At 41.4% G+C, this 26700-nt stretch overlaps 1 protein-coding gene across 2 annotated transcripts in view; it reads left to right on the top strand.

Moving 5' to 3' along the window:
• dnajc1 (DnaJ (Hsp40) homolog, subfamily C, member 1) overlaps positions 1-26700 on the top strand; it is a 248945-nt gene that overhangs the window by 207968 nt on the left and 14277 nt on the right. For both annotated transcript variants that reach the window (XM_072575955.1, XM_072575954.1), the window contains exons 9-10: positions 4755-4874; positions 19315-19363. In XM_072575955.1, the coding sequence (XP_072432056.1) occupies positions 4755-4874; positions 19315-19363 (169 nt within the window). The remainder of the gene's footprint in view (positions 1-4754; positions 4875-19314; positions 19364-26700) is intronic.

Genomic DNA, 26700 nt, shown 5'->3' with positions numbered 1-26700 from the left:
TTGGGGCATAATCTAAACTGGCTGAATTTGAATATGTTTTTGTCTCATGACAACCCAGCTACTCTATTTGTGTCGACCATGTGTTACATTTGTTACCTTGTTCAGAACACTTTGTGCAGTGTCAGGTAATTTTGTTAGCCTTTCAGCTCTCTTAAGGTACAGTACCTCTACAACTTCATAACAAAAGAGTGCATAAAATATTACAAAGACGTTGCTGGGACTGGAGGTTTTGTGTCATAAGGAGAGACTGGATACCCTGGTGCTTTGGAGGCTGATAGGTGATCATATAGAAGTTTATAACATCCTGAAAGGCATAGATAAGGTGAATAGAAAAGGTCCAAAACTAGAAGGCATAGTTTAAGGTGAGAGGGGAAACATTTAGAAGGATATAACTTTCCTGAAGAAGAGTCACTGGATGTGAAGCTTTAACTCTGAGTTCTCTCCAAACATGCTGTCAGCCCTGCTGAACTTTTCAGCGTTTGTTTTCAGCATTCACAATTCTTAGATTTAAAAGCGACCTGATTAGATTTAAGATTTAAAAGGGACCTGAGGGGCAGCTTTTTCATGCAGAGGGTGGTGCTTTTATGGAATGAGCTGCCAGAGAAAGTGGTAGAGACTAGTACAATTAGAAAGCTTAGAGGGATATGGACAAAACTCAGGCAAATAGGACTAGTTAAGCTTGGGCTACCTGGCCGCATGGATAAGTTGGACCAAAGGGTCTGTTTCTGTACTGTAAACTATACGTACAGTAGAGATTTCTGGCTTGTAATCAGGAGTAGAAAGGAAATCTAATTTTTATTTTAAATTTTAGAATCCAGGAACGACAGTCATTTTTGAAACCAGAATATTCATATCAGTTTGGATATAGTGAAAACAGAAATAGATGTCAGCGTGGTTCTGTTTTGCATAGAGAGAATTGGTATTAGTGATAATCCTGCAGTATGACATACTTTTTCAAATAACAGCATTGTTGAAATTACTAGCTGTCTCCTGCCAGAAGATAAATTGGATGTGTTGTATATTCTATGCCTTAATGAATTTCTGCTTATCTAATTGAAAATATAGAGGTGACTATTAGATTTGAGGTTGACAGCTGCTGAAGATGATTTTATGGTCAGTTTTACTTTTATCCTTTTTAATATTCCAAATTATCTCAAATAAATTTTTAAGGCCCATTGGGATTCCCTGAAACTGCATACTTTCTGGACTGATATCTCAATTTTATTAAGTAAAATTAATCCATAGAGTACCAAATTTAACTCAGAGCTTGCAGTTTGTAAATGTCTACCAGCCTGAGAGGCTTCAAAACAAAATACTAGTGTAAATTTGTTTTTTAAATAAGTGATACAAATTGTGTTGTCTGAGAAGCCAATACGCTTTATTTAAATCAAATTTAATAGTTCTGCCTTTGTGTATCATTCCCTGAAACTAAAATATTAACAGTATGCACAGTTTATTTAAAATAGTTTAAAATTGAAAAGTTTTTTTTCAAAGAGTAAATGGTAGCTTTGAAATATCTCCTACAAAATATTTTCAATATAGGTGAGTTACCAGACCACTGCAGTACATAAAGCAAAACCATGCTGCTTTTATTAATTGGTTTATTTTAAATTATCTAAATGCAATAAGTAATGCCTTTTAATATGGTGAGGCATTTGTAGTGAATGTAAATCTAGCCTCCATCAGTGCAGAGATTGCTTTCTGGAAACATTTAATTGGGTTTAGGTCACATATCTGAGCAGGCTACTGTCGTATTAGAATGCAGACATAGTACAGTAATGACAGCTGTCTCCTCACCATGTGGCATCTGCCATTACTTTGATGTACTGCAGGGATGGATTTTTTGGGTCTTGGTTCCAAAAGAAAATGGGAATTGCATAGTTTTCAACAGCAAAACGGCATGCTTATGCTTCCATTTGACTGTCGTAACTAAGCTTGATTCAGTGTTAAACTAGGCAAATTTGCTCATGCAATTAACATCTTGAAAACTTATTTAAATCTTGATTTTAACGAATTTGTGTTGTGGTATTCATTCATTCAGTCTGGAGACACAGTTGGCTGTTTTTGTGGAATTTTTAATTAATCACTTTGGATGAATTGCAGCCATAATGGCTTAGTGGCACAATGTGACTGTCCTTGGTTAACTTGTTACTTGGTAGTTGTGATTTTAAAGAAACCTCTCAGTATGTCACAGCAATCTGGATCTATGTTTGCTCGCATTTTTTAAGGTGTAAGGGAAGTGGATGGTGAATCATTTTAGGAATAAATTAAAAGCGAAAGTGTTTGGAGTTTCTTTTCTGGAAAAATATTCAAAATTTTTAGTTAAATTGCACTGTTTGTTGTGATTCATTCCAAGATTCTAAGGAAAGCATGGTCTGTTGCTTTTACAAATTAATTAAATAATGGTGTTAACACTAAATTTAGTTTTAATTTAATTTAAAGCATTCAACATTTATTTTGATGAAATGCAAATATAACTTATTCTGGTGAAAGGCCTGTACAATTTGATACCATTGCTCAGATTCTGTTTAATATATTAACTAATAATTCTGAAATAGCACTAGAATTTGAATCTTTTAATTAGTTTTAATATTGTAGAAGTAATGCCCTGCTTGGCATTTGGAGCTTTTGCCCCAATGATTGATATTGTTGAGACTATGGCAATGGTAATATTTACTAAAATGTCTTAAATTTGTTAAACTTAGAATTAAAAACATACTAATGTAGTGTTTGTGGTAGTATAATTGCTTTGGACATGGGCGATTGTGAATCATTCTTTATTTTGTCTAAGAATAATGTAGTAGAACAGCCATATAAAACTGTAGTATTGACTTGTAGGTGTGCTAATAGCTACTAATTTATAACTGAAGATTCCAACCTTATTTGTATTTCAATAGGTTAAGAATCATGGTCTGCGAATCATTTCAATTGTTTTGTTCCTGCGACCGCCTGATGAAACACTAACTGATCAATTTATATCAGACTTTAATTAAAATACTTATGAATATGGTGTACTGAGATCTTTGATTACAGTGGAAACTCTTAAACTTTGTACTTGTCTAAATCCACTGGTAATGAGTAACTTAAAATTTAGCTGTTATAAACATGTCTGCTTTGAAATCCTGCTCTACTATGGCCCCGTTTTGCATTGAGCACATGCTAGAGTGTAATTTGATACTGTGAGCTATGACCTGAGTTTGGGAAGGTGTATTACAAACATTAGAGAGAGAGAAAATTCAGTACATATCAATACAATCCAAGTAAAACGTGAGCAGCCGGTTAATCAGATAAGTGCAAAACTACGCCATTTAATGAAATGGAAATAGTGCAAGAGTTCTTTTCTTAACAAATTGTAACAGTTATTTAAAATGTCAATGCACAGCTGTAGAATGATTGGAACTTCGGAGGAAAACCCTCAGGTCAAAATTTTATTTGAATCTGTTGCAGTTTTCAAATTGTTTTGAGAGCTGCATAATTTGTGTGCCAATACTTCAGTTCTTAATCTTTTTTTCTCAAATTTAAATATTTTGGTAATGTATTTACAATTCATTTTTGGGCTAATTTGTTGAAATCTATAATTGAACTTCGGTTTTAAAAAGAAAACGTGATCCATCTCCTTGCTTCTATTATGATCTCTTCTTGTCTGTTCATCTTATTTTAAATAAATGAAATTTAGGTGGTTTTTTAATAAGACATTGATGGTTCTAACTTTAGACTATTATTGTATCCAGGAGGTCTTTTCAGAATATTGGTCCCCAATTCTCCTTTTCAAATTTTAAGATAATATTTTGAAAGTGGTTAAGAAGTGCTCTTCAATTATAGTGACACAAAAAGTTTTGTCACTGTTTCATGCCTTCAACCTGGAAAGTTATTGAATTCTTTTTTATTTTTAAAAATGCACTAATTATTTATGCAGTTTAGAATGCAAAATTCAACGTTCTGAAAATACTAGATCAGAATTTGCTCTGAGAGAAAAAGACTTTTGACATGGGGGAAAGAGTGAAAACATTGAGCACATTTTAGCAATTGTTTACTGCTTTTAAGTGGCAGTCCATATTTATGCCCACTTATCTGCTTCAAGGAACATTCTTGTTAGCAGCAGCACAGAAACCACTGAATAACAGAGTTTGCTTTGCAAATTAATGCAAATGGCTCGACCTGTCGAGAAGCCCTTTACAGGGCAGTGTGCTTTGATTATGACTGAAGTTGCCATTTGGACATGGTGAAAGGAGCATGTTTGAACCATTGATTGGGGCAGCAGTGAAAAAGTCAGGAAGGCCCCGTTAAGCTTGCAGTGCAGCAGGCGGATGTCAGTGTAGTTTGAACACAGTGGGAGAATGACAGGGAGGATTAGTGTCAGCAAGAGGCTTTGCAGTAGCTGTGGAGATGGTCCCGAGGGTCACTCACCTCTGTGACTGCACTCTGCACCGACGGCTTAGTAATACAAACCCCATGATGCATGGTTGTTCATTACTAGGGTCAAAGTTTACTTTATATAAAGTATTTATATCTTCAGGGATTTTAAAAAAATTCTATAATGTTTCATGATGTGTTTTCTTAAAAAGAAGCCTTAACCTGCACATGAATTACCAAGCTTAGGTATTCTTGCATGTTAATTGTGAAAATGCTACTTTTGCATGGGCATCTTTGTAAATTAAGTATTGTTTAGAGAGAGCGTCTATATCTTTTTTTAAAAATCTGTTTCATTCATTTTATATGATACATTCGTCCTGCTATTTTGTATATTGTAACAGGCACCTGAGTGGACAGAAGAGGACCTCCGCCAGCTGACAAGAAGTATGGTTAAGTTCCCAGGGGGCACTCCAGGTCGATGGGAAAAGATTGCTCACGAATTGGGTCGATCGGTGGCAGATGTGAGTCACTTGGATTTGCATTGTATATTGAGTGACAAAACTGAACAAGGCAGGCAGTGGAAGGGCAGCGTATGTAGGGTTAGACACTGTTCGAAAAACACTGCAGTTCTTTTAGGACCTGGAAGTGAACCATTAACTAAATAAGCAAAAAGCAGATGTGGAGGCGTTCCAAGCACTGAATCAACAGCTGTAATTGATCAGTTGTACAGGATTCTGCTACTTGGTGGTTTGAGCTACCGTAATGTGATCACAGGAAAACAATACCACAGTACAAAACTATGCAGCGAGCCTCTTTTGAGTTGTGAAAGAATATTTCTTTTGGGTTAGGAAGGCAATTTATATTTTAAGGTATCCAGACAAAATATTATAATTACAGATTGATTGGCAAAATTCAACAGATGTTTCTGATTGTGAATTATTAACATCGATTTGATAAAGACAAAGCTCTCATGCCCAAAATGAAACTATATGTTCCATTTTTAAATAAAGAGCGCATAAATCTAATAAGCAAAGTTATTTCTTGATATGTTATTACTTCTTGAATATTATATAAATGTCTGGGAACCAAGGATTCAAATTGATTGTTCTTTCAGAAGTTAGGCCATTCAGGGCATTTAATCCAGTTAAACAAACCAATTTAAAAGCTGACAAATCAAGAATTACAGATTTCTACATTTTCGATTGTGTCACGCACCTAAAACTTTTTTGCTCTGACTCCAAATGTGAGAATCATCTGTTGGATTTCCTTCACTTTTTTAAAGGAAATTTGTACTTAATTGCTAAATCAATCAATGATTCCCTGTTCCTGAATATAGATTATAAATTTTAAAGCTTATAGCAGGGCACAGTGGTTAGCACTGCTGCCTCACAGCACCAGAGACCCAGGTTCAATTCCTGCCTCGGGCAACAGTCTGTGTGGAGTTTACACCTTTTCCCCGTGTCTGCGTGGGTTTCCTCCAGGTGCTCCGGTTTCCTCCCACAGTCCAAAGATGTGCAGGTTAGGTGAATTGGCCATGCTACATTGCCCATAGTGTTAGGTGAAGGGGTTAATGTAGGGGAATAGGTCTGGGTGGGTTGTTCTTCGGAGGGTTAGTGTGGACTTGTTGGGCCGAAGGGCCTGTTTCCGCACTGTAAGTAATCTAATCTAATCTAATCCAAAAGTAAAAATTGCCTTTCTAATTTTTCATTTATAATGCTTCGTAGTTTGTTGGCGAGACAGTAGCCTTTACATAATATTTGAAATCTGCAATTGAAAATGAAATATTTGAATTGAGAAAGGGAAGTTGTGGAATTTTAGTTATGGAATAACTTTGTGCTAAATAGTTACCAAACACATTGTCAATTTATCTTGGCTAAATTTAATTTATTATAATTAGTGTAATGAATCACTAACAAAAATATTCATTTCTGCACAAATGTTAAAATTGTAAAATGTAAAAAATATTGTAAAAATTACTGTTGGAGAATGTTTCATTATACAGAAGGGATTGTTGCAACTTGTAGCATGAAATGGTCTTGTTTTTAGTAGCTCACTTTTAAAAGATGCTACTTGTATTTTCCCAAGTTCCATGTCTGTTTAAATTGTATTTCTTTGTGTTTAAACAATGTACCTTTCACACATTTTTGTGACTGACTTGCTAGGTACAAAGCTTAAGTACACAAATGATTTATATGTTTCTAGGACATATATCTGTTCAGTGTCTCGGAGATGCTTTTTAAAAATATTTTCTTCACTCCTGAAAACATTGAAATTATGTTGTGCTATGATTCTGTGTGCATTGCTAATCCAAAAACATCTTAGTCAGCATGGCCACCAATAGTGTGGAAGTAAAGTGGGGATGTTTAAGAGGCCAGAATTGGATGAACGTAGGTACCTTGGGTTGATGGAGATAATGGAAAAAGGAATGGATGATGCTTTGGAAGGATTTGAATACCAAGATGAGAATTTTAAATTCAAGATGATGCTTGACTGGAGTTAGTGTTGGTCAGTAACTAAGTTACTCATTGGTGAATAGTTGTGACATAAGAGTGGGAGTAGGCTATTCTCCATCTGTGGCACCATTCAAAAAGATAATGTCTTTTGGAGTTTGTAGCAGAAATTGGACACACTGATATTAGTCATAGAGTCATAGAGATGTACAGCATGGAAACAGGCGCTTCGGTCCAACCTGTTCATGCCGACCAGATATCCCAACCCAATCTAGTCCCAGCCTGTTCAGCCTCTCCCTATAGATTAAATCCTCCAACCCTGGCAACATCCTTGTAAATCTTTTCTGAACCCTTTCAAGTTTCACAACATCTTTCCGATAGGAAGGAGACCAGAATTGCACGCAATATTCCAACAGTGGCCTAACCAATGTCCTGTACAGCCGCACCATGACCTCCCAACTTCTGTACTGAAAATTTGTTGCTGGAAAAGCGCAGCAGGTCAGGCAGCATTCAAGGAGCAGGAGAATTGACGTTTCAGGCATGAGCCCTTCTTTGGGAATGAGGAAAGTGTGTCCAGCAGGCTAAGATAAAAGGTAGGGGGGAGCGACGTAGGAAATGCGATAGGTGGAAGGAGGTCAAGGTGAGGGTGATAGGCCGGAGTGGGGGTGGGGGTGGGGGTGGGGGTGGGGGCGGAGAGGTCAGGAAGAAGATTGCAGGTTAGGAAGGCGGTGCTGAGTCCGAGGGATTTGACTGAGACAAGGTGGGGGGGAGGGGAAATGAGGAAACTGGAGAAATCCGAGTTCGTCCCTTGTGGTTGGAGGGTTCCTAGGCGGAAGATGAGGCGTTCTTCCTCCAACCATCGTGTTGCTATGGTCTGGTGATGGAGGAGTCCAAGAACCTGCATATTCTTGATGGAGTGGGAGGGGGAGTTGAAGTGTTGAGCCACGGGGTGGTTGGTTGGTTGGTCCAGGTGTCCCAGAGGTGTTCTCTGAAACGTTCCGCAAGTAGGCGGCCTGTCTCCCCAATATAGAGGAGGCCACATCGGGTGCAGCGGATACAATAAATGATGTATGTGGAGGTGCAGGTGGGTTTGTGGCAGATATGGAAGGGTCCCTTGGGGCCTTGGAGGGAAGTAAGGGGGGAGGTGTGGGCGCAAGTTTTTTGCATTTCTTGCAATTGCAGGGGAAGGTGCCAGGAGTGGAGGTTGGGTTGGTGGGAGTGTGGACCTGACGAGGGAGTCACGGAGGGAATGGTCTTTTCGGAACACTGATAGGGGAGGGGAGGGAAATATATCCCTGGTGGTGGGGTCTGTTTGGAGGTGGCAGAAATGACGGCGGATGGTACGCTGTATATGGAGGTTGGTGGGGTGGTAGGTGAGGACCAGTGGGGTTCTGTCCTGGTGGCGGTTGGAGGGGCGGGGCTCAAGGGCGGAGGAGCGGGAAGTGGAGGAGATGCGGTGGAGTGCATCGTCGATCATGTTTGGGGGGATATTGCGGCCTTTGAAGAAGGAGACCATCTGGGTTGTACGGTATTGGAACTGGTCCTCCTGGGAGCAGATGCGTCGGAGATGAAGGAATTGGGAATATGGGATGGCATTTTTACAGAGGGCAGGGTGGGAGGAGGTGTAGTCTAGGTAGAGTGGGAGTCGGTCGGTTTATAGTATTCCCTCCCTTGCGCCCACACCTCCCCCCTTACTTCCCTCCCTTGTGCCCACACCTCCCCCCTTACCTCCCTCCCTTGCGCCCACTTTATCTATCCTGTCTACACCTGACATATGCTTCCTTCTTTTTCTTAACCAAACCCTCAATTTCTTTAGTCATCCAGCATTCCCTATACCTACCAGCCTTCCCTTTCACCCAGACAGGAATATACTTTCTCTGGATTCTTGTTATCTCAATTCTGAAGGCTTCCCATTTTCCAGCCGTTCCTTTACCTGCGAACATCTGCCTCCAATCAGCTTTCGAAAGTTCTTGCCTAATACCGTCAGAATTGGCCTTTCTCCAATTTAGAACTTCAACTTTTAGATCTGGTCTATCCTTTTCCATCATGATTTTAAAACAAATAGAATTATGGTCGCTGGCCCCAAAGTGCTCCCCCACTGACACCTCAGTCACCTGCCCTGCTTTATTTCTCAAGAGTAGGTCAAGTTTTGCACCCTCTCTAGTCGGTACATCCACATACTGAATCAGAAAATTGTCTTGTACGCACTTAAGAAATTCCTCTCCATCTAAACGCTTAACACTATGGCAGTCTCAGTCGATGCTTGGAAAGTTAAAATCCCTGACCATAAACACCCTATTATTCTTTCAGATAGCTGAGGTCTCCTTACAAGTTTGTTTCTCAATTTCCCTCTGACTATTAGGGGGTCTATAATACAATCCCAATAAGGTGATCATCCCTTTCTTATTTCTCAGTTCCACCCAAATAACTTCCCTGGATGTATTTCCAGGAATATCCTCCCTCAACACAGCTGTAATGCTATCCCTTATCAAAAATGCCACTCCCCCTCCTCTCTTTCCTCCCTTTCTATCCTTCCTGTAGCATCTGTATCTTGGAACATTAAGCTGCCAGTCCTGCCCATCCCTGAGCCATGTTTTTGTCATTGCAATGATATGAGAATTGGAAGGAGGCGAATGTTGTTCCTCTTTTCAAGAAGAGTATTAGGGAAATCCCTGGCAATTACAGACCAGTCAGTCTTGCATCTATGGTCAGCAAAGTTTTGGAAAGAATTCTGAGGGATAGGATTTATGACTATTTGGCAAAGCATAGTGTGTTTAAAGGCAGACAGAATGGTTTTGTGAGGGCCAAGTCATGCCTCACAAATCTTATTGAGTTCTTTGAGAAGGTGTCAAGACGGGTTGATGAAGGTCGAGCAGTGGAAATGGTGTATATGGACTTCAGCAAGGCACTTGATAAGGTTCCCCATGTTAGGCTCATTCATAAAGTCAGGAAGTATGGGATACAGGAAGATTTGGCTATCTGGATTCAGAATTGGCTGGCTGACAGAAGGCAGAGAGTGGTTGTAGATGGAAAGTATTCTGCCTGGAGGTCAGTGTTGAGTGTGGTCCCGCAGGGCTCTGTTCTTGGGCCTCTGCTCTTTGTAGTTTTTATAAATTAGTTGGATGAGGAGGTTGAGGGGTGGGTTAGTAAATTTGAAGATGACACAAAGGTTGGAGGTGTCGTCCATAGTATCGAGGGCTACTGCACGCTGCAGCGTGACATAGACAGGATGCAGAGCTGGGCTGAGAAATGGCAGATGGAGTTCAACCTGGATAAGTGCAAAGTGATGCATTTTGGAAGGTCGAACTCCAATGCTGAATATAGGATTAAATACAGGATTCTTGGCAGTGTGGAGGAACAGAGGGATCTGGGTGTGCAAGTACATAGATCCCTCAAAGTTGCCACCCAAGCTGTTAATTGTTAAGAAAGCATATGGTGTTTTGGCTTTCATTAACAAGGGGATCAAGTTTAAAAGCCACGAGGTTTTGCTGCAGCTCTGCAAGTCCCTGGTGAGACCACACTTGGAATATTGTGTCCAGTTCTGATTGCCCTACCATAGGAAAGATACAGAAGCTTTGGAGAGGGTGCAAAGAAGGTTTACCCGGATGCTGCGTGGACTGGAGAGCTTGCCTTATGAAGAAAGGTTGAATAAGCTCAGACTTTTCTCTCTAGAGAGGAGGAGGAAGAGAGGAGACCTGATTGAGGTATACAAGATAATGAGTGGCATAGATAGAGTCAATAGGCAGAGACTTTTCCCCAGGGCAGGATTGACTGGTACGAGGAGTCATAGTTTGAAGATATTAGGAGGAAGGTATAAAGGAGATGTCAGAGGTAGGTTCTTTACGCAGAGAGTTGTGAATGCGTGGAATGCATTGCCAGCGGTGGTGGTAGAAGCAGAGTCATTAGGGACACTTAAGCGACTGCTGGACATGCACATGGATAGCAGTAAGTTGAGCGGTGCGTAAGTTATTATATTTTACATTAGGACTAAACCTCGGCACAATATTGTGGGCCAAAGGGCCTGTTCTGTGTGTACTTTTCTATGTTCAAAGACCCATGTGAACCAGGGGCAGCTTTGCAATCGCAATTGGTGCCTAGAACTTGTAACTCAGAGTATCAGCTTCCACCCTGTTTGGGGAAGCCCTGTCTTAATTCATTTAACTCCTTGCAGCGAAGGGATTTAACCACAAATGTTCTAGGTCTGTAGAGTTCAGCTACTTTTTGGATAAGCTTGATAGAATGGATCTGATTTGGTTATGAATTAATATTATTAATATGTTTGAATTTTTAATGAGTTAAATAATAAAACCATTGCATCATAAGGGCATAAGAAATATGAGCAGGTATAGCCTATTCAATCCCGCAAGCCTGTACTGCTGTTCAATATAATCCTAGCTGATCTGCCCCAGGCGTTAACTCCTTTTTTTGTGTCAACTCCTCACAGCAATCAACTTGTTGAAATTTCAAAAGTCTACCTAACTCCTGTTTAAATCCTGTTTAAATGAAGTGATCTAGTCCTCACAACTCTACAGACTTTGAGACATTTTGTACCTTCAGGGAGAAGAAATTCCTTCATGTCTCAATTTCAGAATGTTTATTTAAAACCTATCCCCTGAGTTTGAGATTCCCTAATTAGTGGAAACATTTTCTCAACATTTACCCTGCCAAGCCCCCTCACACTCTTGTATGTTATAAGATCTCCACTCATTCTTCTAAACTCAAATGAATAAAGTGAGGACTGCAGATGCTGGAGATCAGAGCTGAAAATATGTTGCTGGAAAAGCACAGCAGATCAGGCAGCATCCAAGGAACAGGGGAATCAACGTTTCGGGCATCATCAGCTCAAATGAATAAAGGCCCCACCAGTTTTGCCATTCTTGATAAGTCAGTCTCCTTCATCCTATGAACCAACCTTCTGAATCTTTTTTTGAACTATCTCCAATGTCATTATATCCATTATTTTTAAATAGAGGGAATCTGCCAAACCATGTTGACCCTATTTATGTTAAGTTTTTATAAATTGTGTCATTTTCTTTCCCAGCAGTCGGTGTTCGGCTAACTGGCATATAGTTTCCTGCTTTCTGTCTCCCTTTCCGCGTGAACCCTCCTAGAATTCGATAAGTTGTTGAATATTTCAACCAATGCCTCCACGATCTCTGCAGTCACTTTCTTTAAAAGCCTTGCCTGCAGGCCATCAGGTCCCAGCAACCAGTCTACCTTTAGTTCTGTTAGTTTGTCATAACCTTTGTGCCTTGCAGTAAGGACTGTTGTAAGATTTTTTTTCCTCCCATTAGCTGCTCGCTTTTCTGTTATCTTTGGGAAGATTACAGGGTTCTCCATCATGAAGACCAATGCAAAAGATTGGTTTAAATTATCTGTTATTCTCTTGTGCTTTGTCATCAATTCCCTACTTTCATTCTCCAAGTGACCCATGCTAACTTTACTCTTTTTATATGCCCATAGAAGCTATTGTTTTTTGTTTTTATCATTCTTGCCAATTCACTTACATTATCAATTTTCTCCCTCTTTATTAGCTTTTTAATCATCCACCACTTGTTCCCAAAGAATAAAAATCCTCAGTTCTCTGGCCTACCACTAGTTTTAGCCACTTCATAGGTTTTAGGTTTTGATTGGATATTCTCCTTGACCACTCATGTTAACCACAGGTTAACATCCTTCTCAGTGAGTCCATTTTGACTGGAATAAATCTTTGCTGAGTGTTATGAAATATCTGCTTAAACATTGCTCATCCATAGATTGGGAGGCAATCGCCTAATGGCATTATCACTGGGCTGTTAGACCAGAAACTCAGCTGATGCTCTGGGGGCCAGGTTTGAAATCTGCAGATGGTGGAATTTGAATTCCGTTAAAAAAAAGTGTTGAAATCAAGAATGTACTGATGACCATGAAGCCATTTTTGATTGTTGTAAAAACCCATCTGGCTCACAAATGTCCTTCAGGGAAGGCAAAGTGTTGTGATCACTCTACCCACCACCCCTCCCCTCCCCCAAGAGCAGCGTTTTCTCACATTTTTTTTTCTGACTGCCTGGGCCTCCAAGGTCTGTACTCAAATACTGGAGTGCATGCAGCTTGAAGAAAATATTGCTCTAAAGGATCATGAGCTACAAAAACCCTTATTAATCCTACCCATTACACATTACTAAATCTAAAATAACCTGTTCCAGGATAGGATGTGCTCTTAGAAACAATTCCTGATGCACTCTACAAATTGTCTTTCTTGTTACCCTTGCCCATCTGATTTGTCCAGTCAATATGCAGATTAAAATCACCCATGACTGTTGTAGTGCCCTTCTTGCATGCCTCCTTTTTCTCCTGCTTTATGCTGTACTTCGTCCTATAGTGAAGGGGGGCCTGCACATGACTCCCACTTGTGATTTTTTTTCCTTTTGCTATTCTTTATTTCCACCCAAGCTAATTAGCTTCATGACCTATTGCACCTGTATCAATACTTGCCACCACACAGATACCTTCCTTTATTAATAACACTACTCCACCTCCTTTTGTTTTTTTGTCTATTTTTCCAGAATGTCAAAGATCTTTGAATATTGAGTTCCCAGTCCTCTTGACCCTGCAATCACATTTTTGTAATAGCTATCGAGTCATATTCAATTATTTCTATTTGTGTCTTTAACTCCTCTGTCTTGTTATAAAGACTCTGTGCACATTCAGATAAAGATTTGTAATCTTTGACTTTATGCCTTACTCTGATTCTAACTTCTGTGTATATTTTCCACCACTCCTGTCATACTTTGCCAGTTCGTTAGCCTACACTTCTGTTCCTTCATTTCATGCTAATTTTATTTTAAACTTCACTTCAGTGGGACTACATGTTCTGGCTGCTGTTCCCCTACTCACCCACAACCCACGTGCTCACAAAGCCCTATTTCCATGATTTTCTGAAATTGTGACGTCCATTGGCCTGGCTGACACTTGATAAATTTATTCAGAAACCTAACCAGAGTAGCTGTTGATCACTTATCCTTTCCTTCACTTAAGGTTACTCATTTATATTTCCATAATTATCTGCCTTCGCCTCTGACTTAGCCAAGCTGCTGCACAAATCAACTTATTCAAAACACTGCTGCGCTATCCTAACTTGCATCAAGTTCGATTCATCGAACAGTTGTGTTTTTTTCTGGCTCTGCAATGTGAATGTAAGTGCTAAACTATGTATTCTTATCACTTCATTGCCTTACTATTCCCTATCCCTTAATGTCCTACAACCCTCCAAGAACTCTGCATTCTATTCCAATTCCATTCTCTTGTCCATCCCATTTTCCTGCCCCGTCACCATTATCAACTGCAATCAGCCATCCAGGGCTTCAACTATAGAATTCCATACTTAAAACTCTCTATCTGTTTATGTCTTTCTTCTTTTTTAGGATGCTCCTTTTAAATGCACGTCTTCCACAATGCATTTTGGTTTTAATACAGTAAAGGCATCCTACATGTTGTGGAGAGGCCAAAGTTAATCTTGCAGAAATAAAGCGGGAGCAAAAAGATAATGTAGATTAATATTCAGTTGTTAAAAAGCCTGAATATTTGTTACTTTGGATATGCAATTTCCTGGAATGAAAAAAAAACCTGCCCATTTTACTCTAGCAGTCCATTTGTAATCCAAACAATGAATTGCATTTATTTGACACAGTTCTTGGAAGGAAAATATCCCAAAGTGCTTCATCAAAAAGTAATGCACATAGATGCAAATCCAGAAACAAAGATACAAGGAGTTTAAACCAGGTTTTTTCAAGTTGAGGGAGAAAGTTTCAAAGAAGGGGTTAGGGAGGTGTTCTCAATTGGTTTGAGATAGCTGAAGATCTTGCCGTCACTGGTGAGTTGAAGGAAGAGTGGATTCTGAGGAGGCTGGAGTTGGTGAACATATAATTTGAGATGGGATACAGAAGTGAAACAGATTGCAGAAACATGATGAACACGCATATGAAGGGATATATGAATACAGATGAGGCATCTTGAAGTAAGTGCAATGAAGGATGCTAGCCTATCCTGCCATGGCCATGTCTTGTGAATGAATTAAGAAAGAATGGGGTGATAAGGTTAGTAAAGTGGTGGTGGATGGATGAGGCTGGTTTTTGTATTCTGCATGATATGGTCAGTAGTTTCATGGGTGAAAGATGCGAAGCTATTAAAAATCACATTGAAAAGTTTTGGAAATGAACAAAAGCATGTTTAAGGGTTTTAACAGTGGAAAAGTTAAATTGGCATTGATGAGGCAGTATTGCAGAGCTGTTGATGAATTTGATTTTGGGCTGAAAGCTCAATTAATGGTCAAACAAGATGTAGAGATCAAAACATTCAACTCGTCTAGTTTGTTTGTTGTCAGTTGTAAAATATTTGTACCAGCCTTATGTGTATAACTGTTAAAATACCAGCATTGTTCTTCATTTGTAGCGCATCCCTTTACAAGTAATTATTCTTTCATTTAAACTGCGATTATGATCAGGTTAATATTCAAAGTGCTGGCCAGCTATTTTGTTTTGAGCATTAGTTTCATACAGGAAATACAAGTCAAAAATGTAATGAATTATCTAACGTGAAATTGATGTGTGAAATACATTTGTTCAGCTTTTCACTTTGGCTAGTTTATTCATTCCAGTTAGAACTCCTAGTTGTTTGACCTGGTTACCTGAATCAGTGTTCTCTCTCTGCCTCCTCACATCTGCTCTTTGACTCATTTTTCAAGTTTTGTTTGTAGCTTCAGGCTTAGTCCTCGTTCTAGTCCTACTATCATTTGTATTGTGGTGTACGACAAACAACTGACCTGTTATTCTGAAGGAAAAATACATGAATTTAACTGTCTGCCAGGCTAACGAGATTGTGATGTGATTATTAAGCATCAGAGTGCTAAATTAAAGGCAGGGAAAGCTTGAATGGCTTATTTGTAAAATAATATCATGCATTCAACTCTGAGCATGTAAACTGATTCCCTTTTCCTCTGCGGTCACTAATCTCTTGTATTCAGACTTTGATAGCAAGTTGATAGGGGATTTACTGTCTATGTGGATAAGAGATTCAGGTAGGAACAAAACAACAGACAGGTGGGTTGATGCTAACAGACCTTTCTAATTAGTGTGGAGCCTGACAGCATGTGGCAGAAGGGCTGAAGTTAGATAAGCTGTCCCATGTGCCTTTTTTAAAAAAAGATGAGGAAACGATTAACTGGCTTTGAACCAAACAGGTTGGAAAATACTGATTCATGTGGCTTTTATATGCATGGCAAAAGAAATCAAAGAAAAATACTATCTAGAATTTTGTGTATCAGCTACACATAGTCAACGAATTTTTAGTGACCAACAAGGCATATAAATGCAGACAAGCTAAGGACTTCTGTTTTACTGATATTTAATGGAAACTCCCATGTGTTTGTGGAAGAAAAGAAACCACTGTAACAAGTAAAGTTGACCATTAAATGTTCTCCAAGACACTTTTATGTGAGTCACTCTGGAATGAAATTTGGACTATATCAGATTTTTTTTGCACAATGTGACTAAGTAGGTCAGAGCAGTGTTGGAATGCAGAAAAAGAGTACATTCATCAATGTCATGTTTGCAGTATTATAGAAAGGAACTAATTCAAAATTAATCTTGAATACAGGGTCCTTTTGAGATTTATGAAATGCTATTTGACAGTTGAATAGGTTTTGAACATTCTTTGAATGTATGTATTGGAGGAATTTATGTTTTTAATGAATTATAATCTTGTTTTTAAAACTTAAACAGTTGTGTAAATTGCTGTTGAAACTGTTTAATCTTAAACTTGTTAAAGGCTTCAGTGTTTCAAACCTTGCATAGCTTGTGAATTAAACTTCACTTGAAATGTAGTGAATGTACAGTTTCTATCACAGTTAAATGCAATGCATTATATTATGATTTATAATTGCTGGATGTTCATTTTAAGATTCTTACAACTACTCCTATGTAAAAGATACTTTAAGAAGGAACCTTATGGTTCTGTGGAAGGTTCAATGTAAATATTGTCTTTAGCTGTGGCTCAGTGGTAGCAATTGCTGGACTTTGAGTTTGAGGTCCATTGCACAGACTTGACCTCAAGATGTAGACTTGTTCTCAAGTGCAGAATGTACTGGACTCTGAAGTGCTGTTTTAAGATGACATGCAAATTCAAGTCCCATTTCTTAAATTACCTTCTCCCTCTCTTCATTTCCTCCTTGACCTTGTTTTCATGTCTTCCCTTCCTAATCTTTTCTTTCCCTCACTTGTACATCCACCCTGTTATCCATGAAGCCCATCTTCTACTTCCCCAATCCTTCTCCCGCTGACCTGGTTCAGTTCACTTTTTTTAACCTGACTCTCATGTTAGCTGATATTGTTACTAGTTCTCTCTTCTCAGGCACTGTGCTCATTTTGAAATCTACAGTCGTCACTCAAAAAAAAATCTTCATTGCTCTGTCCTTGCAAACTAAATTGTATCTCTAAATTGCCTTTCCTCTTGAGCCCTTGAAAATGTAACCCCTTTTCCTGGAACTCCATGATTGAAGGTATATAATCAGTTTTCCATTCCAGCCAAAGTAACTGAAAATGCCAAATGGCATCCCATGTGATTGTGATGAAGGTAAGTTATCCCTTTCCATCCTACAACAGCTAACCAAATCTCCTCCCAATGCTGCCTCTTCATTATCCAGTTGGGTGGGACAGCATTTTTTTGATATTCATTCATGGAATGTGGATGTTGCTGGCTAGGCCAACATTTATTGCCCAGCCCTCATTGCTCTTGACAACGTGTGAGCTGCAAATCAACCTAGTTTGATGGTCTAGTTCTTATTAATCTTCTAAGCAGAGAATCATCCACCAGGATTTATCTTTTGTTATTTCTGCTGTCCACTCTAGATGTGTCCTACAGGCTCTCTTTTCTCAATCATATCCCTCATATTTCTCATCAGATGCTGCCAAGATAAATACAACATCTGAAAACCCAGCTTCAATTTTCATGTCTATCCTGACACCACCCGTATTTAACTTAGTACCGACCTCTCTTATTCCCCTCCACGATCTCTAAATAATCATGCTGCTTATCTGACATCCAATATTGGATGAGCAGAAACTAAGAATTGGGAATGCCTCGCAATTTATTTCAAACACAATGACAAACTTCATTTCCTTTCCAAAGTTTGCATCTGTCGCTGTGGCAGTCGCTTGAAGCTAAAAATAGTGTTTGCAATCTCAAGGTGATATTTTACATCACGATGAACCTCTGACCATAGCTGACCAAGCCACGGAACCTTGACACCATCCAGTACAAAGTAACCTGGTTGATTGGCACCATATTCACAAACATTCACTCCCTCCACCACTGATACTCAGTAGCAGCAATGCGTACCATATACAAGATATACTGCAGCAATTTACCAAGGCTGTCTAATTGAATCTTTCAAACATGTGGCCACTACTACCTAGAAAGGCAAGGACAAAAGATGCAAGGGGTTACCACTGCCTGCAAATACCCCTCCAAGTCACTCACGATCCTGACTTGGAAATATATTGTCATTCTTTCCAAATTGCTATGGAAAAATCTTGGAATTCCCACCCTTAAAGCATTGAGAGTCTGCCTACACCAAATAGAGTGCAGTGGTTCAAGAGAGCAGCTCTTCACGAGGACAACAAGGGATAGGCAATAAATGCTGGCCCAGCCAACAATGCCCACTTGATTTAAACAGCAGAAAAACCATTAAAGCTATGCCTTCAGTTGTCAAGCTATCAAGCTCTGGGGGAGGCTCCCTCCAATTCACGTTCCTCTTTGAAGACACTGCTTGAAACCTGTTTCTTTGACCAAGTTTTGATCATTTGACCTAATACCACCTCATGTGTTTGGTACGCTTTGTTTTATAATGCTCCTGTGAAACAACTTGGGATGTTTTATTATGTCAAGGTACTTTGTAAATACAGCATCTTGATGGGAGGTGGAAACAGCTAGTTTTCCTGATGGACAGGCTGTTCGGTTTGTAACCAAGTTTGGTCAGGCAGCGTGCAATAGGCAGATGAGCTCATAAAGGTTAAGGTGTATGTTCCCTTCAAAAATCTCAACATAAATGAAATCTGATGTGAGTTAGGTCTGAAAGAGGTTTTGTGACTGTGAACTTCGGTATGGTCACAAAGTAGGTGCTTCCCAACCTTTTGCACCATTTCAAGGCTTGAAAATTGTCATGGTCCCTCAGGAAGAACTGAAAGAGCAGGGATTTATTAAAGCAGAAATGGCTGTAATAACTCTTTCAAAATTCCAACTGTTGCTACTTCAAAACATATGACCAGAACTTTGGAAGCTCTGTGGTAGCATGTGATGGATTGTTTTGGTCATCTACATTAACATTCACAAAATGAACATCTAAAATGTAATGAAAATTGAAGGGGTTTAAAGCTTTTGTTTTTGGTAAGTTTGAAAAACTTGTGACGTCAAATGGCTGAATTTTATAATTAAGTGCTTTGTGAGGAGTAAACGGTGTATTTTTCTTCTAATATAGGTTACAACAAAAGCTAAACAAGTCAAAGATTTTGTTTCAAGCACACCAGGTATGAAGATTCTTCATTTAAGCCTTCTCAACATCATAATACAATTTCTTGCTGGATTTGGGACTATTCACTTTATATCCATAAAAACGTCATCTAATTTTCCTGCTTCCAAGTCAGATGAAGTCTGGAAACTTGTCATAACACACTTACTTTCTGTTCCAAAAGTGATTGCACATTCCTTTGCTCTTATACCATCTGTTATTGAAGAATTATGAATAATCTGGAACATTGATATTGGAGTTGAGCATTATGGTTCTGAGCTGTTGGCATCATGCACTTGGATTACCTCAACTCCATTTATCCGACTTTTGATCCATAACCTGTAGTGCCCTTGCTTAATTAAGGTCTGTCATTCTCTACTCTAATATTTTAAATGATGCAGACCACAACATCTTGGTGGGGAGAACTCCAGATTTCCAGTAACCCCTGTTTGGACAGTTATATCTTGCATCGAATTACATAGCAGCGCACAGGAGAGTCTACTCTTTGATCCCATTTCTCTTATTCTGAAGTAGATCATTCCACTGTCCCATTCCAATCTACTGTTACTGCTCCACTTCATCTTCCTCATCTAATGTGTTGTTATTCGTTTATTCCTTTCTCTCTCATATGTTTTTCTTGATTCACTTTAACTGTACTAATTGTAATTTTCACAAATACTCCCAAAGTAGTGTGTTCCATTTTCTGGCTACATAATTCCCTATTTGATTTCTTGGTGACTATCTTGTATTGATGGACTGTAGTTTTGCTCTATTCTGCAAGTGGAAATGCTTTATGTCAACCTTAAAAACTTTTGCAGAATTGTCGTGACAAACTGTTAGATTTATAAATGTCATTGCTTTCACTCTTGAATGGCTTAGGCCTAATTTTAAGATTACACCCTCTTAGAGTCAAAGAGTCACAGAGATGTACAGCATGGAAACAGACCCTTTGGTCCAACCTGTCCACTCCGACCAGATATACCAACCCAATCTAGTCCCACCTGCTAGCACCCCAAGCTCTTCCTATTCATATACCCATCCAAATCCCTCTTAAATGTTGCAATTGTACCAGCCTCCACCACTTCCTCTGGCAGCTCATTCCATATACTTACCACCCTCTGCGTGAAAAAGTTGCCCCTTAGGTCTCTCTTATATCTTTCCCCTCTCACCCTAAACCTATGCCCTCCAGTCCTGGACTCGCCGACCCCAGGGAAAAGACTTTGTCTATTTATCCTATCCATGCCCCTCATAATTTTGTAAACCTCTACGAGGTCACCCCTCAGCCTCCGATGCTCCAGGGAAAACAGCTCCAGCCTGTTCAGCCTCTCCCTGTAGCTCAGATCCTCCAACCCTGGCAACATCCTTGTAAATCTTTTCTGAACCCTTTCAAGTTTCACAACATCTTTCCGATAGGAAGCAGACCAGAATTGCACAATATTCCAAAAGTGGCCTAACCAATGTCCTGTACAGCCGCAACATGACATAAAACATAGAAAAATACAGTGCAGTACAGGCCCTTTGGCCCTCGATGTTGCGCCGATCCAAGCCCACCTAACCTACACTAGCCCACTATCCTCCATATGCCTATCCAATGCCCGTTTAAATGCTCATAAAGAGGGAGAGTCCACCACTGCTACTGACAGGGCATTCCATGAACTCACGACTCGCTGAGTAAAGAATCTACCCCTAATATCTGTCCTATACCTACCACCCCTTAATTTAAAGCTATGCCCCCTCGTAATAGCTGACTCCATACGTGGAAAAAGGTTCTCATGGTCAACCCTATCTAAACCCCTAATCATCTTGTACACCTCTATCAAGTCACCCCTAAACCTTCTTTTTTCTAATGAAAACAGCCCCAAGTGCCTCAGCCTTTCCTCATACGATCTTCCTACCATACCAGGCAACATCCTGGTAAACCTCATTACAAAATTGAGGGGCATGGATAGGATAAATAAAGTCTTTTCCCTTGCTTCCCAGAGAATCCTAGGATAAATGCCATCAGGCCCAGGGGACTTATCTATTTTCACCCTTTCCAGAATTTCCAACACCTCTTCCCTACATCCCTCAAAGCCGTCCATTCACATCTGCAACAATGCCCTGTTCCTGAGTGAATACTGACGGAAAGTATTCATTCAGTGTCTCCCCAATCTCTTCAGCCTCCACACGCAATTTCCCACTACTATCCTTGGCTGTACCTATTTCTACCCTGGTCATTCTTTTATTCCTGACATACCTAGAGAAAGCCTTTGGGTTTTCCCTAATCCTACCAACGGAGGACTTTTCATGTCCCCTCCTTGCTGCTCTTAGCTCTCTCTTCAGATCCTTCCTGGCTACCTTTATAACTCTCAATCGCCCCAATTGAACCTTCACGCCTCATCTTTACTTAGGCCGCCCTCTTCCCTTTAACAAGGGATTCCAATTCCTTATTAAACCACGGCTCCCTCACACGACCCTTTCCTCCCTGCCTGTCAGATACATACTTATCAAGGACACTCGATAGTTGCTCCTTGAACAAGCTCCACATATCAATTGCGCCCTTGCCTTGAAGCCTACTTTTCCAAGCCACGCATCCAAAGTCGTGCCTCACCGCATCATAGTTACCCTGCCCCCAGCTATAACTCTTGCCCTGCAGTGCACACTTATCCCTCTCCATCACTAGAGTAAAAGTCACCGAATTGTGGTCACTGTCCCCAAAGTGCTCACCTACCTCCAATTCTAACACCTGGCCTGGTTCGTTACCCAGAACCAAATCCAGTATGGCCTCACCTCTTGTTGGCCTGTCTACATATTGTGTCAGGAAACCTTCCTGCACACATTGGACAAACACCAATCCATCAAACGAACTCGAGCTATAGCTTTCCCAGTCAATATCAGGAAAGTTAAAGTCCCCCATAACAACCACCCTATTACTTTCACTCTTCTCCTGAATCATCCTCTCAATCCTTTCTTCTACGTCTCTCGGACTATTAGGAGGCCTGTAGAAAACTCCTAACAGGGTGACCTCACCTTTCCTATTCCTAACCTCAGCCCAAACTACCTCAGATGGTGAGTCTTCATCCATCGTCCTTTCCACCGCTGTAATACTATCTTTGACAAGCAATGCCACACCTCCCCCTCTTTTACCCCCACCTCTGACCCTACTAAAGCATTTAAACCCTGGCACCTGCAACAGCCAATCCTGTCCCTGTTCTACCCATGTCTCCGTAATAGTCACAACATCAAAATACCAACCCACGCTGCAAGTTCACCTACCTTATTTCGTATACTTCTTGCATTGAAGTATACACACTTCAAGCCACTTTCCTGTTTACAGGCACCCTCCTTTGAGATTGATGCCATGTTCCTAACCTCCCTACACTCCAGGTCCTGCACCCTAAAGCTACAGTCTAGGTTCCCATGCCCCTGCAGAGTTAGTTTAAACCTCCCCCCCCCCCCCCCCTCCCAAGACCACTAGCAAACCTCCCCCCAAGGATACTGGTGCCCCTCAGGTTCAGGTGTAGACCATCCTGTTTATAGAGGTCCCACCTTCCCCAGAAAGAACCCCAGTTATCCAGATACCGGAATCCCTCCCTCCTGCACCATCCCTGTAGCCACGCATTTAACTGTTCTCTCTCCCTATTCCTCAACTCTCTATCACGTGGCACGGGTAACAAACCAGAGACAACAACTCTGTTTGTTCTAACTCTGAGCTTCCAACCTAGCTCCCTGAAAGCCTGCCTAACATCCTCAGCCCTCCTCCTACCTATGTCGTTGGTGCTAATGTGGACCACGACTTCGGGCTTGAACCCCATCGCTTACCCCTGGTAAGTTTTCCCCCCCCACAAGTATCCAAAATGGTATACTTGTTCTTGAGGGGAACGGCCGCAGGGGGTCCCTGCACTGGCTACTTCCTCCCAGTCCCCCTCACTGTCACCCATCTGTCTGCAATCTTTGGAGTTACTACTTCCCTATAGCTCCGATCTATGGCCCCCTCTCCCTCCCGAATGATCCTAAGTTCATCCAACTCCAGCTCCAGTTCCCTAACACGGTCTTGGAGGAGCTGGAGATGGGTGCACTTCCTGCAAGTGTAATCAGCAGGGACGTCCATGGCATCCCTCACCTCATACATGTTGCAAGAGGAACATTGCACTGCCTTCACTGCCATCCCTCTAAAAGTAACCTTTTTTAAAAAAACTAGGTCTAAAGAATAGAACAAGCAAAATGCAGCACTTACCTACTTACCACAACGGGTCTTATTATTAGGTTAGAGGAGGAGGGTGGGTGGGAGACACTACCTCTGTAGTGTCTCGGGTTCCTCTCCTGCGCGCTTTTATAGGAAAAAAAACCTACCCAGGTAAGCTTGCGCTACACCAGCTTCCGGGTCCCGGCTGCCCCTCTGGTCATCGTCACTTCCCCCTGCTGCTCCCACTCTTTCTGTGAAGAGAAAAAAAAACACCGCTGCCCGCTACCGGTAAGTAATTTTAAAACAAACTGTCTTACCTTAGCTGTAGCCTTCCGGGTTCGTTTAAACTCAGCTGCTGCTCGCACTCAAAAAAAAATGACCTCCCAACTCCAGTACTCAATACTCTGACCAATAAAGGAAAGCATACTAAACGTCGTCTTCACTATCCTATCTACCTGCGACTCGACTTTCAAGGAGCTATGACCCTGTACTCCAAGGTCTCTTTGTTTAGCAACACTCCTTAGGACCTTACCATTAAGTGTAGAAGTCCTGCTAAGATTTGCTTTCACAAAATGCAGCACCTCACATTTATCTGAATTAAACTCCATCTGCCACTTCACAGCCCATTGGCCCATCTGGTCCAGATCCTGTTGTAATCTGAGGTAACCCTCTTTGCAGTCCACTACACCTCCAATTTTGGTGTCATCTGCAAACTTATTAACTGTACCTCTTATGCTCGCATCCAAATCATTTATGTAAATGACAAAAAGTAGAGGACCCAGCACTGATCCTTGTGGCACTTCACTGGTCACAGGCCTCCAGTCTGAAAAACAACCCTCCACCACCACCTTCTGTCTTCTAACTTTGAGCCAGTTCTGTATCCAAATGGCTAGTTCTCCCTTTATTCCATGAGATCTAACCTTGATTATCAGTCTCCCATGGGGAACCTTGTCGAACGCCTTACTGAAGTCCATGCAGATCACGTCTACTGCTCTGCCCTCATCAATCTTCTTTGTTACTTCTTCAAAAAACTCAATCAAGTTTGTGAGACATGATTCCTCACGCACAAAGCCATGTTGACTGTCCCTAATCACAGAATGCCCTGGTGCTCACCTTCCACCCTACCAACCTTCGCATAAACCAAATCATCCACCAACATTTCCACCACCTCCAAAAAGACCCCACCACCAGGGATATATTTCCCTCCCCACCCCTTTCCGCCTTCCGCAAAGACCGTTCCTTCCGTAACTACCTGGTCAGGTCCATGCCCCCTACAACCCACCCTCCCATCCTGGCACCTTCCCCTGCCAACGCAGGAATTGCAATACCTGCGCCCACACCTCCTCCCTCACCTCCATCCAAGGCCCTAAAGGAGCCTTCCATATCCATCAAAGTTTTACCTGCACATCCACTAATATCATTTATTGTATCCGTCGCTCCCGATGCGGTCTCCTCTACACTGGGGAGACGGGATGCCTCCCAGCAGAGCGCTTTAGGAAACATCTCTGGGACACCCGCACCAATCAACCACACCGCCCAGTGGCCCAACATTTCAACTCCCCCTCCCACTCTGCCGAGGACATGGAGGTCCTGGGCCTCCTTCACCGCCACTCCCTCACCACCAGACGCCTGGAAGACGAACGCCTCAGAACACTTCAAGCCCAGGGCATCAATGTGGACTTCACCAGTTTCCTCATTTCCCCTCTTCCCCCCCTCCCCCCCCCCCCCCCCCCCCAAACTTACCCTAGTTCCAAACTTCCGGCGCGGCACTGTCCCCATGGTTTGTCCTACCTGCCTATCTTCTTTTCCACCTCTCCACTCCACCCTCCTCCCTGGCCTATCACCTTCATCCCCTCCCCCACTCACCTATTGTACTCTATGCTATTTTCTCCCCACCCCCACCCTCCTCCCGCTTATCTCTCCACCCTTCAGGCTCTTTGCCTTTATTCCTGATGAAGGGCTTTTGCCCGAAACGTCGATTTTACTGCTCCTCGGATGCTGCCTGAACTGCTGTGCTCTTCCAGCACCACTAATCCAATATCCCTAATCAGTCCTTACCTTTCCAAATACATGTACATCCTGTACCTCAGGATTCCCTCCAAGAACTTGCCCACTATTGAGGTCAGGCTCACCGGTCTGTAGTTCCCTGGCTTGTCTTTACTGCCCTTCTTAAAGAGTGGCATCACGTTTGCCAACCTCCAGTCTTCTGGCACCTCACCTGTAACTATTGATGATACAAATATCTCAGCAAGAGGCCCAGCAATCACTTCTCTCGCTTCCCACCGAGTTCTCGGGTACACCTGATCAGGTCCTGGGGATTTATCCACCTTTAACTGTTTCAAGACATCCAGCACTTCCTCCTCTGTAATCTGGACATATTGCAAGATGTCACCATAGAACATAGAACATAGAAGAATACAGCGCAGTACAGACCCTTCGGCCCTCGATGTTGCGCCGATCAAAGCCCACCTAACCTACACTAACCCACTATCCTCCATATACCTATCCAATGCCCGCTTAAATACCCATAAAGAGGGAGAGTCCACCACTGCTACTGGCAGGGCATTCCATGAACTTACGACTCGCTGAGTGAAGAACCTACCCCTAACATCAGTCCTATATCTACCCCCCCCTTAATTTAAAGCTATGCCCCCTTGTAATAGCTGACTCCATACGTGGAAAAAGGTTCTCACTGTCAACCCTATCTAACTCCCTAATCATCTTGTACACCTCTATCAAGTCACCCCTAAACCTTCTTTTCTCCAATGAAAACAACCCCAAGTGCCTCAGCCTTTCCTCATAGGATCTGCCTACCATACCAGGCAACATCCTGGTAAACTTCCTCTGCACCCGTTCCAGTGCCTCCACATCCTTCCTATAGTATGGCGACCAAAACTGCACACAATATTCCAGATGCGGCCGCACCAGAGTCTTATACAACTGCAGCATGACCTCAGAACTCCGGAACTCAATTCCTCTACCAATAAAAGCCAGTACGCCATATGCCTTCTTCACTGCACTATTTCCCTACAGTCTATATCTTCCATATTCTTTTCCACAGTAAATACTGATGCAAAATATTCATTTAGTATCTTCCCCCATTTTCTGTGGCTCCACACAAAGGCTGCCTTGCTGATCTTTGATTGGCCCTATTCTCTCCCTAGTTACCCTTTTGTCCTTAATATATTTGT

Source organism: Chiloscyllium punctatum, chromosome 8 (assembly GCF_047496795.1).
Source record: "Chiloscyllium punctatum isolate Juve2018m chromosome 8, sChiPun1.3, whole genome shotgun sequence".
Classification (NCBI taxonomy): Eukaryota; Metazoa; Chordata; class Chondrichthyes; order Orectolobiformes; family Hemiscylliidae; genus Chiloscyllium; species Chiloscyllium punctatum.
The sequence above is the reverse complement of the archived record's forward strand: the minus strand, read 5'-3'. Positions and strand labels throughout refer to the sequence as shown.